Source organism: Anolis sagrei, chromosome 6 (assembly GCF_037176765.1).
Source record: "Anolis sagrei isolate rAnoSag1 chromosome 6, rAnoSag1.mat, whole genome shotgun sequence".
NCBI classification, from domain to species: Eukaryota; Metazoa; Chordata; class Lepidosauria; order Squamata; family Dactyloidae; genus Anolis; species Anolis sagrei.
Genome location: NC_090026.1, coordinates 60,871,274 through 60,887,595, shown reverse-complemented (window position 1 = coordinate 60,887,595; position 16,322 = coordinate 60,871,274). Strand labels below are relative to the sequence as shown.

Below are 16,322 nucleotides of genomic sequence, written 5' to 3'. Positions count from 1 at the left end.
GTAGGTCATAATATTATGTGGAAGGAACTCCTCAGAGCAAAAGACTGCACTTGGCACCCATGAAGCATGGTGGCAAAATACAATTGAAAGAGTCTCCAGGCATCAGGCTTTCAAAAGTTCGATTCTATGCAGAACATTTCTGTGTAAATATTACCTTCTAGACATCGCTTTATATAGGCCCTCATAATTTTTAAACATCAGATTATAAAGAAATTGTTTTGACTGCCAGCTACTGTGACTGCATTAATACTATGGTTTGGTGGACATAAATTTTGTCATCTTGTTTTATATGAACAATAAGATTTACGAGGCTGGACAGACCATTAAGTCATTTTTCCCCCTTTAATAGTGTCTTTGATTCAGCGAAGTCAAATTTATGTTTTATTTTATAGTGTTTTAACAGTCACTTTTTTGATTAGAAATTCAGCGATAAATTTGAATTTAATAAAGTGATAATAGATCTCAACGTAAAAAAAAAATCAAAGCATTGTTTTCTTCTTCCTTATAGAATAAAAGGAACCTGCAAGTGATGTATGTATTACACATTGTGTTAAGAAGTTGTTGCTACAGTGGATTTTAACTGAATATATGGAAACAGCATCTTCGTTGTTCCCCATAATCAGCACTAGGGAACTAAATATGGTTTAATACATTCACCACAAAGGATCCATGAGAAACTCATCATATTTGTACTCCAGCAACTTCAAAGAACATTCTCTGTAGCTCCCACCCTCCACTGTTGTTGTTGTTGTTGGTATTATTATTATTATTATTTATTATACTGACACAAAACCACAGTATGATGAGCTGGGTTCTTGCTTCAACAGTGTTTGAACGGGACCTGGTCCAGCACCACTTCTTCGCCTTCTTTCCTTTCTTTTTGAGCCCCCATTTCAGATCCTTCCTGATTCCAGTTCGCACAAAGCGAGAAAGCCATCCTCCAGTTGACTCCCTCCAGCCTCCTTGTCCAGAACGCCATGGAGTCCCAAATCTGCCAGAACTACCACCACGACTGCGAAGCTGCCATAGATCGCATGGTCAACATGGAGCTGTACACCAGCTATGTCTACCTCTCCATGTCATCCTACTTTGACCTGGATGATGTTTCCCTTTGACATGTTGCTGAATTCTTCCGGTCACAGTTGCATGAGGAGCGAGAACACGCTGAGAAGCTGCTGAAGTTCCAGAGCCAGTGTGGTGGACGAGTTCTTCTGCAGGATATCAAGAAACCAGAAAAGGATTCTTGGGGCAAAACTATTGATGCCATGGAGGCAACCCTTCATCTAGAAAAGAGTGTGAACCAAGCACTCTTGGATCTGCACCGACTGGCAAGCGATCAAGGTGAGACTAGGGTGCGGAGCAATGGCTTCAAACTATTTATTTATTTATTTATTATTATTTAAACTTATATGCCGCCACTCCCCTGGGGCTCGGAGCGGCTTACAAGAATAGATAAAATCTAACAAAGTTTAAAAGCAATTTAAAACAATTTAAAAACAACAGTATCAAACATTAAAAGCCTGTCGAAACAGGTATGTCTTGCATGCCCTGCGGAAAGCTGATAAGTCCCGCAGGGCACGAACTTCAGGTGGCAGAGCATTCCAGACTGATGGCGCTATTGCTGTGAAGGCTCTGCATCTGGTTGCCGTTAGACGCAAGGTCTTGACACTGGGGACTTCCAATAGATCTTGGTCCTCAGAACGGAGGGATCTCTGGGGTTGGTAGGGGGTGAGACGATCCCTCAGATACATTGGCCCCAGACCATGCAAGGCCTTAAAGGTGAGTACCATCACTTTGAAAGTGATCCGGTGCTCAATTGGTAACCAATGCAGCTGTAGTAAGATTGGTGTTATGTGGCATCTCATCGGAATTCCCGCAAGAAGCCGAGCAGCTGCGTTTTGTACCAACTTGAGCTTCCGAATCACCGACAGAGGGAGGCCAATGTAGAGGGTGTTACAGTAGTCCAGTCTTGAGATGACCGTGGCCTGGATCACCGTAGCTAGGTCATCCCTGAACAGGTAGGGGGCCAGCCGTCTAGCCTGCCGCAGGTGAAAGAAGGCGGTTCTGCTCACGGCGGAGACCTGGGCCTCCATTGTCAGCAGAAGGTCCAAAAGGACTCCCAGACTCTTTACCAATGATGACGGGCGTAACACCTCGCCATCCAGGGTGAGCAAATGGATGTCCCCACTGCCCGGTCCACCCAGCCATAGGATCTCCGTCTTTGCTGGATTCACCCTCAACCTGCTGGCACGCAGCCATCCAGTAATGGCCTCGAGGCACTGATGGAAACAATCGGGTACAGAGTCCGGTCGGCCTTCCATCTTCAGCACCAGCTGAGTGTCATCGGCATACTGATAACACTCAAACCCAAAACCTCGAACCAGCTGAGCAAGTGGTCGCATATAGAACTACAAGAAAGGAGATTCCATCTGAACATTAAGAAGAACTTCCTGACTGTGAGAGCCGTTGAGCAGTGAAACTCTCTGCCCCAGAGTGAGGTGGAGGCTCCTTCTTTGGAAGCTTTTAAACAGAGGCTGGATGGCCATCTGTTGGGGATGCTTTGAATGCGATTTTCCTGTTTCTTGGCAGAATGGGGTTGGACTGGATGGCCCATGAGATCTCTTCCAACTCTATGATTCTATAATTAGCCTGAAGGAGAGAATGTTGAGGTGAGACATGATTGTCATGTTTAAATATTTGAAAGGAGATAGATTAAATATATCTCATATATTTAAAATAATGATATATATATATATAAGGCTTATTTTCCGCTCCCTTGGAGACTAGGACCTGTAGCAACGAGTTCAAATTACAGGAAAGGAGATTCCACCTGAATATTAGGAAGAACCTTTTGACTGTAAGAGCTGCTCAGTAGTGGAACTCTCTGCATCTGAGTGTAGTGAAAGCTTCTTCTTTGGAGGCTTTTAAACAGAAGTTGGATATCTATCTTTCAGGGGTGCTTTGATTAAGCTTTTCCTTAATGGCAGGGGGTTGGACTAGATGATCCATGTGATCTCTTCCAATTCAATTATTCTATGGTTATATGATTAGGAATGGCTAAGAAAAAAAATTGGCATGCCCCATTCTCCCATTTTCTTGTTCTTGCAAAAAAGAGACCTCTCTGGATCCATTTTTCCAACTGCTTATGTTGTCTTGACTTGCAAGTATTGAGAAAGCCCTCTGTATTCACCTCTTCTCAGGTGGATAGCAGGGCTTGGTGTCAATTCTCATTCACTGGGTGGAATGGGATCTCTCCAGAGCCCACAGTTGTATATGTTGTTGTTCATTCGTTCAGTCGTCTCCGATTCTTCGTGACCTCATGGACCAGCCCACGCCAGAGCTCCCTGTCTGCCGTCACCACCCCCAGCTCCTTCAAGGTCAGTCCAGTCACTTCAAGGATGCCATCCATCCATCTTGCCCTTGGTCGGCCCCTCTTCCTTTTTCCTTCTACTTTCCCCAGCATAATTGTCTTCTCTAGGATTTGCTGTCTCCTCATGATGTGGCCAAAGTACTTCAACTTTGTCTCTAGTATCCTTCCCTCCAGTGAGCAGTCGGGCTTTATTTCCTGGAGGATGGACTGGTTGGATCTTCTCGCAGTCCAAGGCACTCTCAGAACTTTCCTCCAACACCACAGCTCAAAAGCATCGATCTTCCTTCGCTCGGCCTTCCCTAAGGTCCAGCTCTCACATTCGTAGGTTACTACAGGGAATACCATGGCTTTGACTATGCGGATCTTTGTTGCCAGTCTGATGTCTCTACTCTTTACTATTTTATCGAGATTGGACATTGCTCTCCTCCCAAGAAGTAAGCGTCTTCTGATTTCCTGGCCACAGTCTGCATCTGCAGTAATCTTTGCGCCTAGAATTACAAAGTCTGTCTCGGCCTCCACATTTTCTCCCTCTATTTTCCAGTTGTCAATCATTGTCAATCAGTTGTATATGCCTAGTGCAAAACCAGGCATCTTCTAGCACCACCTACCCTTCTTGAAAAGCAATTTACCAAATGCAAGCTTCTTTCTCTGTCGTGTTGCAATGCAAATCACTTGGCAGAAGACATTCCCATCTAAATAGCCTACTAAACATTACATGATATAGTCATAACAATTTTTAAAGTACAATTCTATACTGTTTTACTGAAACAGTTTGCAAGAGTAACATTTCAATACTTATGCTTATAGTTTAAAGCACAAGACATGTGGATTTAAAAAATAAAATAAAAAGGTTTATTGCCCTTGCAAAGTCAGCTGAATCTTTAGAAATTCTGACAATATTTTTTTTCGATTTTTTAAAAAAATATTTTGATACATCCCAACAATTATCAAAAATTTTGCCATACAGGACTTATTTCAATAAACATTATTTCAAAAGTAAATTTTCCTTAAATGACATTCTATACATTCCTTAATTATTTATCGCCCAACAAACCCCCCTCCCCCCATTCCCCCCACCCCCACCCCCACCCCCCTGGAACAGCAATTCTAAATCATGTCATTGCATCAATTTAACCATGTGGAAAGCCTGGTTCAAAATACTGTATTTGTCGTCTCCGTCTATTTTGTCAATTAACACAGACCATTTCCTAAACCAGTCTTGTTCTCTTTGACTATTTATATACTTGTTTTTCCCTTGATTGATAAAATCATTAATTATATATTCTGATAGATAAGCCCACCAGGTTTCCAAATCCCATTTTGTATCGTCTCTCCATCCCCGGGCTATTGTGGCCTGTATTGCGGCTGTCATATATTTTAGGATTTCTATCCAATTATTATCTTCCTTTGCCTTTATGGTGAGCGACATGAACCTGGCTTTATCCCACATTAATTCTTTCCCTATTATGTTTTCCACCACAGTCCTTATTTTACCATAATAATTCTGAATTTTTCTACAATCCCACCACATGTGGGAGAATGTACCTATCCCCCCACATTTGTGCCAGCTAGGGCTGGGCGGTTTCGTTCGTTAATTTCGTAATTCGTTATTAATTCGTTATTTTTTTATAACGAAGCGATATTGAACCATTCAGGAGCAACTAAAAATCGAAACGAATTTTTCAATTCGTTTCGTAATTGTTTCGAAATCGTTTCGAAATCGTTTCGTTATTATTTCCGCATGTCTGGTGCAAGTTTTATAGTTGTTGTTTGTTTTATCAGTGAAAAAAAATATAATTATCACACCAACAGTCAACAACAGAGGGAGAGGGAAGCTTCAGAAGTTCCCCCTGTCCCATTTGGAGGTTTTTTTTAGTGTATTGCGAGTCTGCGTCCGCCATTAACAAATCGATTCATTATTGTTTCGTAATTGTTTCGTAATTTCCGAAATTTCGTAAATTTCGAACTTTTTTAAAGAAAAATTTCGGAATTCTTTTAAAAATCGAAACGCAAAAACCCCCTAAAAACGAATCGAGTTTAGAAACAAATTTTTCCGTGGTTGCCCAGCCCTAGTGCCAGCATTTGTTTGAGATATTTCCCATTATGTGTGCTAATTGGGTGGGTGGTCCTATGCCATTTGGAGATTATTTTCCTTTGGGTTTCCTTGATCCTCATATGTTTAATTTTATGAATATTGTCAATCCAAGACACAATTAATTTCTCACTGAAGTTTTTCTCTTGTTGCCAATTTTCTATAAGGGTTGTTTTTTGTTTTGTAAGTTAAGGAGATTAATTCCTCATACAGTAGCCCAATAATCCCTTTGTCTATTTCTACTTTCCTTTTAGTTATTCTGCTACTTCTCTTCTTTTCATGGCCTGAGCTTTACTGGACAGGCCTAACCAGGCTATCCAGTTTCCTCGACCACATTTATCTTTATCTTATCCCTCATCTATGGAAAGCATCCTCAGAGGTTGTGAGGACCTCACAACCTCTGAGATGCTTGCCATAGATGCAGGCAAAACGTCAGGAGAGAATGCCTCTAGAACATGGCCATATAGCCCGAAAAAACCTACAACAACCCAATGATTCCAGCCATGAAAGCCTTCGACAATATAAAGAACACAATGTCGGATGAGGTCCTAAGTAAATTGCTTTTTAAATACCTTAATGTTACAGGTCTTTAGCCTGTTGTATAAAATTCACTCTCTGCTTATCCAACAGGCATCAACTCAACAACTGCAACGGAACACAAGACATAGCATAAGACAACACTTGAGTCATGCTATATCTCTGCTTCATTATTTAATGAAGCTACAGGCCTGTAACTACAAAAGCATCTAAAGGTTACAGTTATATAAGAGGCAAAGTTATCCTTGTGTTACAGTCATTGTGACCAGTCATTTGTAAGTAATCATGTCAAAGCTCTGTGTAGCACTGTGAATTAGGTACAGGAATATTGTTTTCAGGCACAATGAATTATCATATATACTCATGTATAAGTACGTAGACATCATGTATAATCTGAGAGCGGGTTTGGGGGTCAAAAATATGAATGTGTATATGACCCATGGATAAATCAAAGGTCACATTGCAGAGGGGAAAGAGATGATGCTGCCTTGATGCTGCCATTTTGCCACCCAGGCATTCAAAATAGCTATAAGGTAGTGCCACGGCAGAGAGAGTAGAGCGGGGTTAGTGCCTCTTTTAGGTTCTCTTGGGAAAGATTAGAAGAAGGAGGAGGAGGAGGAGGAGGAAGAAAGAAGGAAGAAGAAGAAGTTTATTTTTCTACCCCGCCTCCATCTCCCCGAAGGGACTCGGGGTGGCTTACATGAGGCCCAAGCCCAGGCAGAATACAATTAAAATAAAGCAATAACAATTAAACAATCGTAAAAACAGCATAAAACAACATAACAAAAATAACTAGCAACAACAATAACAGCAGACTAATTTTGGAGGTGGGAGGAAAACCACTACGTGAACTATTATTTATTTATATTATTTATTTACATCGCTTCTACCCCACCCTTCTCACCCCCGAGGGAGGACTCAGGGCGGCTTACACAGGCAACAATTCAATGCCATAATATCAATACAACAACATAAAATCAAATACATAAAAAATTAACAATAACATTAATTAAAATCACATACTCATATACTAACATAGTCGCCTAATCAAAATCACATATCCGTTTCCCATTGTCATAATCCTGTGGTCCGATTCAGTGCCTAAGTGCTGCTGACTCCAAAAACCTGACTCCAAAACCACGACTTCAGTTTTTTCCTAAAAGTGAGGAGGAAGGACGCCGATCTAATCTCATTGGGGAGCGAATTCCACAAGTGAGGGGCCACCACTGAGAAGGCCCTGTCCCCCACCCCCACCAGACGCGCTTGTGACGCCGGTGGGACCAAAAGCAGGGCTTCCGCAGTAGATCTTAAATTACGAGGTGGAACGTAGAGAGAGATAGTTCAGAAAAGTAAGCTGTGCCGGAGCCGAGTTAAAGGATAAAGTGGTTTAGTAAGGTAGATGATAATGAATAACAGCATAAGAAAAATCATAGAAACAGAGCAAATTAACAGGATTAGTTTGTGCTGGTTAGGCTGTACCAGGAGCTCCAACTTTATTTTCTTTCTGTTATCTGTTTGCAGTCATAGGGCAGGCCTCCTGTCCATCATAATTAAGCTTTGGTTCCGCCCCTTGTTCAGGGCTCTGGGAGGGAAAGGAGCCATTTTTTGGGCAGTCTCACATAAGGAAGCTAAACTATAGGAGGTAGACCAGCTTCTTTTCTCAAGAACATTCAGGGAAACAGAAACAGAAATTCCAGGGAAAATGTCTCAAGGCTCTGGCTGAGATCTCACAGCCTCTCAGCCTCACAGCAATCAGCGGGAAAACAACCCTGAGGTTTTCAAAGAATTCTCTGAGGGAGGACAACACTACAGATCCATGGAACTCCATCAGAAATCTCTACAAGCCTTGGCTGGTAGGTCTACTTGATACCCAGACGCATTTGGAATTGGTAGTAGGACCCACACTGATGAGGCATAGATAGTAAACAGCCCGGGAGAGGTTAAATAGGGTTTTTTCCTACAGAGAAAGTACAGTTAATTAAAGTCAGGTACCAGTCCATTGAGGACTATAAATATATAAATATGTGAGAGGAAGTCACAGGGAAGAGGGAGCAAGCTTGTTTTCTGCTTCCTTGGAGACTAGGACGCGGAACAATGGCTTCAAACTACAAGAGAGGAGATTCCATCTGAACATGAGGAAGAACTTCCTGACTGTGAGAGCCGTTCAGCAGTGGAACTCTCTGCTCCGGAGTGTGGTGGAGGCTCCTTCTTTGGAAGCTTTTAAACAGATGCTGGATGGCCATCTGTCAGGGGTGATTTGAATGCAATATTCCTGCTTTTGGGCAGGGGGTTGGACTGGATGGCCCATGAGGTCTCTTCCAACTCTTTGATTCTATGATTCTATGACTCCCAGGAATTTGGGTGCACTGCAATGCTCCAGTGGGATTCCTTCCCAGGTAATCCTCACAGCTCGGGATGCTTGTCTGTTCTTGAGGTGAAAAGCACATGTCTGTGTTATAGATGGATTAGGGATCAGCTGGTTTTCCCTGTAATAGGCGGTAAGAGCACCTAGAGCTTCGGAGAGCTTCTGTTCAACCATCTCAAAGCTCCTTGTTTGAGTGGTAATGGCACGATCATCAGCATAGATGAAACTCTCTGTCCCTTCTGGGAGTGGCTGGTCATTTGTGTAAATGTTGAACATGGATGGAGCAAGCACGCTCCCCTGAGGCAGGCCGTTCTTCTGTTTCCGCCATCTGCTTCTCTGGCCCTGGAACTCAACAAAAAAGCTCCTGTTTTGTAGCAGGTTTCCTATGAGGCGGGTGAGGTGGTAGTCCTTTGTGATATTATACATTTTTCTCAGGAGGCGGTGGTTTACAGTATCATAAGCCACTGGAGCAGTGCAGGATGAAGTCCTATGATAGATGCAAAATATTGTATTATGACTGCATTAACTGCTACATTTTGATATAAACCAACAGCACCAGCTAGTAGGTGCGAGCAACTGTTAGGGGGCCATGTTGACCCCCATAGGACACTGAAGAACCACATATCCCTTTTGCATTCCTTGCAAAAATTCAAGTTTATATCCCAAATGCCCTTTAGGGGGTCAGACGGCATTTCTACCATGCTTTTGATCCTCTCTGGGCCATTTTATGTCCAGGGAACACTGTTTTTTAGAACATGAAATTATCTGAAAGTCACAACGAAGTTCAGACGCCACTGCTGCTTAGTAAGGAAGGCTGGTACCACTGATTGCAAGTACACATTGTATAACCGTATTGCTGTGAGCTCTTTCCATAGCCCCAGCCATGAAACCCCCAATTATAGTGAAACAGAAACTTAATACCAGCTGGTATTGTGTTTTCCAATTTTTGTTGGTTCCATCAGGTGCTGCAAGACTTCCAAAGGGCTTCTGAAGTTGTTAGAAGATGACCAGAGAGGCCTACTGCCATCTACCGGCTATATGATTCAATTACACATATATTGGCAAAGTAAGCAAGGAACCAGAACCAAATATTAAAGGAGCACAGCCATTAAACCTTTCAATCTGATCCAAAGCCAGCTGTTACATTTGCCCGGAAGAATGTGCAGTGTCTTTGTGGACTTTGGGGCAAAAAGGATATTAGTTGGGTTGTGCCTGTAGGAAAAGGAAAACAATACCTTTCAGAACAGTCACTGCTGAACATTGCCACCTTCAAATAGATTGGTGAAAGGCTTCTATGGGTCAAACTCTTACTTCCAGAGAGAATGTGGATCTATACAGCATTTCATCATCCAATGTTACTTTATCTGTCATTCAATGGAAAACCAAGATTTGTAGATCACTTCAGAACTAGGCTTCTCCACTAGAGAGTTATTATGACTGTCTAAATTTTTCACCAAACTGTCCATAGACTGTTAAAATAGTATGAAATGATTATAACTATGTAGTGTATATCTACCTAGAGTGTATTTATGAAATACTAGCCATCCCCTGCCACGTGTTGCTGTGGCCCAGTCAGTCTAGATGTGTTTTGTGTGTGTATATATGTGTATATGTGTGTGTTTGCGTATATATGTGGTTTTGCGCATGCATTGTAATGTAATTTTTGGTTGTTTTTTTTTACTTTTAAGTCCCTTCTGCTGTATTTTTCAGTGTTTTTATAAGTGATGATCACTCGTTGGCCTGATAGGTGTATTGTGTCCAAATTTGGTGTCAATTTGTCCAGTGGTTTTTGAGTTATGTTAATCCCACAAACGAACATTACATTTTTATTTATATAGATGTACTAGCCGTCCCCTGCCGCACGTTGCTGTGGCCCACATGGGGGTTCTGTGTGGGAGGTTTGGTGGGGTTCAGGATGCTCTGTGATTGTAGGTGAACTATAAATCCCAGCAACGGCAACTCCCAAATGTCAAGATTCTATTTTCCCCAAACTCCACCAAGGTTCACATTTGGGCATATTGAATATTTCTGTAGAGTTTGGTCCAGATCCATCGTTGTTTGAGTCCACAGTGATCTCTGGATGTAGGTGAACTACAACTCCAAAAGCAAAGGACACTGCCCATCAAACCCTTACAGTATTTTCTGTTGGTCATGGGAGAACTGTGTGCCAAGTTTAGTTCAATTCCATCATTGGTGGGGTTCATAATTCTCTTTGATTGTAGGTGAACTATAAATCCCAACAACTACAACTCCCAAATGACAAAATCAATTTTTTTGAGTGGAGAACATACATTGGGTTGTTAGGTGTATCGTGTCCAAATTTGGTGCCAATTGCCCCAGTGGTTTTTGAGTTCCGTGAATACCACATACGAACATTACATTTTTATTTATATAGATGTATATTGTCCTGCTGGCAGCCTAGGCCAAAATGATCTTTGGTGCATAGCAAACACAATCCTACCCAGTGCAAATTCTCAAAAGTCTTTCCCTCTCCCCAACAACGAATATTTTAAATGTAGTACATTTAAAACTTAGAAAATAGAAAAGAAAAAAACAGATAAACAGAAAAAACTATATTGAGAACCAGATATTTTTTGTTATAGGATTTTAAGGAAAATGTTACATTTTCCTTAATGTTACATTCACATACAGATGACAGGGTTGTCATCTGTACACGGATGATGTCCAACTCTGTCACTCCTTCCCACCTGCTACTAAGGAGGCTGTTCAGGTCCTGAACCGGTGCTTGGCCGCTGTAACGGTCTGGGTGAGGGCGAACAAATTGAAATTGAATCTAGACAAGACAGAGGTACTCCTGGTCAGTCGCAAGGCCGAACAGGGTATAGGGTCGCAACTTGTGCTGGACGGGGTCACACTCCCCTTGAAGGCACAGGTTCACAGCTTGGGTGTGATCTTGGACTCATCGCTGAGCCTGGAACCTCAGGTTTCAGCGGTGACCAGGGGAGCATTCGCACAGTTAAAACTTGTGTGCCAGCTGTGCTCGTACCTTGGGAAGTCTGACTTGGCCACGATAGTCCATACTCTGGTTACATCCCGTATAGACTACTGCAACGCTCTCTACGTGGGGTTGCGTTTGAAGACTGCTCGGAAGCTTCAAATGGTCCAACGCTCGGCAGCCAGGTTACTAACAGGAGCGGCACTCAGGGAGCATACAACTCCTCTGTTGTGCCAGCTCCACTGGCTGCCAGTTTGCTATCGGGCACAATTGAAATGCTGGCGTTAGCCTATAAAGCCCTAAACGGTTCTGGCCCTACTTACCTCTCCGAACGCATCTCCTCCTATGAACCAACTAGGACATTAAGATCATCTGGGGAGGCCCTGCTCTCGGTCCCGCCTGCATCACAGGCACAATTGGTGGGGACGAGAGACAGGGCCTTCTCGGTGGTGGCCCCTCGGCTATGGAATGCCCTACCGGTAGACATCAGACAGGCCCCTTTGCTGCTGGTGTTTCGGAGGAAGGTCAAGACTTGGCTCTACGAGCAAGCGTTTGGCTAAACAGTGCAATTGAACAACTGAACACAGGAAGTCGGTAAAATTGAACATAGGAATGGCACAAGGATTATGAGAATTGATCTTGTTCTGTTTTGAGGCGTCATGAATTGATAAGGAATTGATAATAATTGTTGATTTTGTTGTAATGTGTGATGTGTTTTTTAACTGTATATTACTGTATAACTTGCATTGTGTAAACCGCATTGAGTCGCCTAATCTAGGCTGAAAAATGCGGTATAGAAATAAAGCAAATAAATAAATAATTTTTAAAAGAAGCATTGCAAGTAATGGGTAAACATACACAAAATATGAAGGAAAATAATTGTTTAGCTGAAAAGAAAACAAAGGGTGGGTGCCAATTACTCTGGTTCTTAGTCTGAATGTTGTGATGCCTGTGGGCGTCTTTCCCCGTTTTTCTTGCTGTTGTCTTTGCTGAAGAATAAAGCTGTAAGAGGCAGAAAATCCAGGACCTGTCATCACATCCATGACGTATCGGTGTTGCCTGGCGAGTGGCATCTTTATTGCTGTGTGACTTCTAATCCCAGCGTATGCAGATGAGTTGGGGGGAGGATGGTCAGTCATGCTGCAAAGATGCCTTTCTTTTTTTAAACAGCCATTGCTTCTCTGAGTGGCAGTGATATGACTGTCAGCTCCCATTTCCTGATGCCCCATCTCACATGACTGACTTCTGGAAGCGGGGCAGCGTCACATTCACAGAGCCGCTATCCAATTCCTAATCAGTAGACAACAGCTGGCATGGACAGTAAGCGGGAGAGTGACTGCCACTGGCTTCACTCCACAATGTACTTGGAGGAGGACAAACAGTTGCTGCTCACATGTGAATTTTGGAGTCCCCTTTTATAATCAGGAGGTTGATGGAAAAAGAAATCCCTACTACAGTACAAATATAATACGAGTCGGGTTGGGAGCCAAATAGCAAGTGATCTCCTCAGGTGATGTCCTAGGGTCATGAGGGGACGTTCCTCATATATAACCATTGGCTTAGTAACTCTTTCCTATTTTAGTTCAGCAACATGGGCAATGTTACGGACAGACTCCTGGTGACAATGCCTGTGGTGTGTCAGTTTGAGATTTCCACACAATGGTACGTGGAAATTATGATTTGACCTTTCCACTGCTCCATTCTTAAATCTCAGATGGCAATGAGAAATTGAGAAGTCGCACAATCAGAACCCCCGAATGGGAAAAGATATGGAATTGCAAATTAAGATACACAAATTCTTATGATCTAAGGTAATGTTCTGGTACGGCCGTACCAGGAGCTCCAGCTTTTGCATGTGCAAGTGTGATACACCTCCCGCAGCCAACCCAAGAAGTACGCTCAAACATGATGTTGGGATGAACAATGGACACAACTCATTTATTGATAACAGGAACAAGGGTTGGCAGCCAAGCATGGGTCCTGGATCACGATCGGGCAGCCCAATACTGCCCGATCCCGCACACACCAGGGTGCCGCCGGCACAATACCAAGCAAACGCAACTCGGCACCCCTGGGACCACCAGCCGTTCCCCCTTTCCACTAGGGGGGATATCAAACCAGATCCAGGGCCCATGCCCCACACTAACAAGGAGTTGTGACGAGAAGCATGAAACAAACAAGTAACTGTTAACGGGTAACTAGGACAAGGTAAACAACAACAAAAGTTATCCCAGTGCGTGCTGGGGAGCCTGGGGCAAAAGTTATCCCAGTGCCTGCTGCCCCAGTGCCTGCTGGGGAGCCTGGGGCAGCCTTATAAAGGCTGCCCACAAAGAGGGAGAGGCCAGCTCAGGCCTCTCCCGCAGCGAGGTGTGGTCAGTTGGTCATTGGCCAAGTGACCTGCCGACAGGAAACCTTCCCACCATCTGAGGGGGGCTTCTGGGAGGAAGAAGCCCCCCTGAGGCAAGAATGGTGGGGGGGGATGCCCTGCACCACAACTTCTTTGGCCGGGTAAGTCGGGCCATGTCTTATCTTGCTATTTGTTGAGTGTTGCATGTTTTTTAAAGTTTTATGCATTTGCAGTTAGATGGCTTTCCTTACTTTGCAGTTATTGGGTCAATGACCTGTCAATTATCATTAGGTTCCCTAGTGCCACCCCCTTTTAGGGTTTTGGAGGGAATAGGAGCCATTTTAGGTCAGTCCACACAGAGAAGTCTTTCTTACAGGACTTGAACCAGGACCTCCTGTAAAAGGCTTCATCATTTACAGCTTGGCCAGGAGAAATAGCCCCATAGCCTGGCCAAGGATATACAGTCTCAGCACAGCTTTTGCTGGGAACTTTACAGTTTGCTGAGGAACTTACAGCCTCTCAGCTTTCTTGCTAGGAATCCAGTCCCACAGCGCTTCAGCCAGCCATCACTGGGAAGTGAACATCTTCCTCCTCCTGGAAGTTCTGCAAAGGTCTCTGTTCGGTAAGGGCCCTTCGCGGCAACCATAAAGCAGATTGGACCGGGTGTAGAGGCCCCACGCCAACAAAAGAGGAGACAGATTGCCCAGGGAGAGGTCGGGGATTTTCCCAACAGTGAAGGAACAGTTGCCTGCCCTTGGGGCCAAGATCGAAAAAGCCAACAGTTTATTAAGAAAACTTTGAATCCAATCGTTGAAGCCTTGTTATTTGTTCAGTAATAATGATTTTGTTGCATCTTTAAAGACTTTGAAGCCCATCTTTTCAGGAAAATCCCAAAAAACCTCTCTCTGAGGCAACCCCGGCGTCCCGTTGGGCTCACAAAAATTAAGTCCTGTTTATAGTCTTTTATAGGAGACCAGCGCGCGACAGCACAGGTAAACTGGATTAAAATGATGTACAAATGATACATCACACCTAGTAATGATACATCACACCTAGTAAAAACATTTCTGATTTATTTATTTATCGTGTCAGGGGCAGACCAAACAGTTGCATTGCATTTTTTAACAAACAAACAAGCAGACAAACAAAACACAAAGTTTGCAAGCTTGGTAGTTGATTAAATGTCCTTTGACCAGTATCTGGCCACTTGGAGTGCCTCTGGTGTTGCTGCAAGAAGGTCCTCTATTGTGCATGTGGCAGGGCTCAGGTTGCATTGCAGCAGGTGGTCAGTGGTTTCCTTTTCTCCGCACTCGCATGTCAAGGATTCCACTTTGTGGCCCCATTCTTAAGGTTGGCTCTGCATCTTGTGGTGCCACAGCACAGTCTGTTCAGCGCCTTCCAAGTCACCTGGTTTTCTGTGTATCCAGGGGGGAGTCTCTCATTTGGTATCAGCCATTGATTGAGGTTCTGGATTTGAGCCTGCCACTTTTGGACTCTCGCTTGCTGAGGTGTTCCAGTGAGTGTCTCTGTGGATCTTAGAAAACTATTTATTGATTTAAGCCGTTGACGTGCTGGTTGATATCCAAACAGGGGATGGCCCTTTCACTATTGGTTGCTACTTCCTGGCGGATGTCAGGTGGTGCAATACAGTGTAATTTCTCCAGTGGTGTAGGGCACAGGCACCCCGTCTGCCCTGAGCTCCTCTCGCTGCTTTTCAAGGCTTCCACCAGAAGTGGACTCCTCGAAGGGTGGCGAGAAGAGGGTGGCACAGGGCAGCAGCAGTGAGGTCTTACCTCTTTCTCCTCCAGGGTCTTCCTTCTCCTCCTCTCCATTTGGAAGTCCTCAAATATAGAGGAGGAGGAGGAAGAGGCCAGGGGAGAAGGAGATAGGCAGGCATTGCTGTTGCTGCTGCCCCACACTCCTCTCGCCTCTCTACAAGGCTTCCACGAGAAGCAGAGGCCTCGAAGGGTGGCAGGAAGAGCACAGCACAGGGCAGGAGTAATGAGGCCTGCTCTCGTCCAGGCTCTTCTTTCTCCTCTTCTCCGTTCTCATCTGGCAGTGCCTCCAAATCGAGGTGCAGGCCTTGAGGCAGGGATGCAGCTTCCTCCTCCTCCTCCTCCTCCTCCACCTCACCATCACCTCCTTCAGCCCCGGACCTCCGCCATCAAGGAATGGCTGTGGGGGTTCTGAGGGCATTGCAGCAGGGTGAGTCCCGAGCAAGAACATTTCTGGTGGCGGCAATGGCAGCAGGGAAAGCCTTCCTGGCTGGCCCAAGCCCTCCTGCATTGCGCCCGGGACCCAGCAGCTATTCCAGGGAGTCGGAGGGGGCAAGGCCAAAGGAGTCAACGTTGTGACCCCTCTGAAATGGCCAGGTGACCCCTCTGGGGGTCATGACCCCCAGGTTGAGAACCACTGCACTAGAACCTTCAATGTCATTGGAGGGAGGGCCATTGGTGTCTCCTGAGTAGTAGGAGCTATAGCTGTTTGTGGAGGCAGGACCTTGCCATACACGCATACATATTTTCGTCAACGACTTAAATCTAGAAATAGTTTTCTAAGATCTACAGAGACACTCACTGGAACACCTCAGCAAGCGAGAGTCCAAAAGTTGCAGGCCCAAACCCAGTACCTCAACCAATGGCTGATACCCAATGA

General features: G+C 44.3%; 1 protein-coding gene across 1 annotated transcript; it reads left to right on the top strand.

The window, feature by feature from the left end:
- Positions 1–977: 977 nt before the first annotated feature.
- LOC137097443 (ferritin heavy chain A-like) lies at positions 978–15,857 on the top strand. The gene is made up of 3 exons (XM_067470562.1): positions 978–1,103; positions 1,143–1,341; positions 15,727–15,857. The coding sequence occupies exons 1-3, from the start codon at positions 978–980 to the stop codon at positions 15,855–15,857; spliced, it is 456 nt and encodes a 151-aa protein (XP_067326663.1).
- Positions 15,858–16,322: the final 465 nt, after the last annotated feature.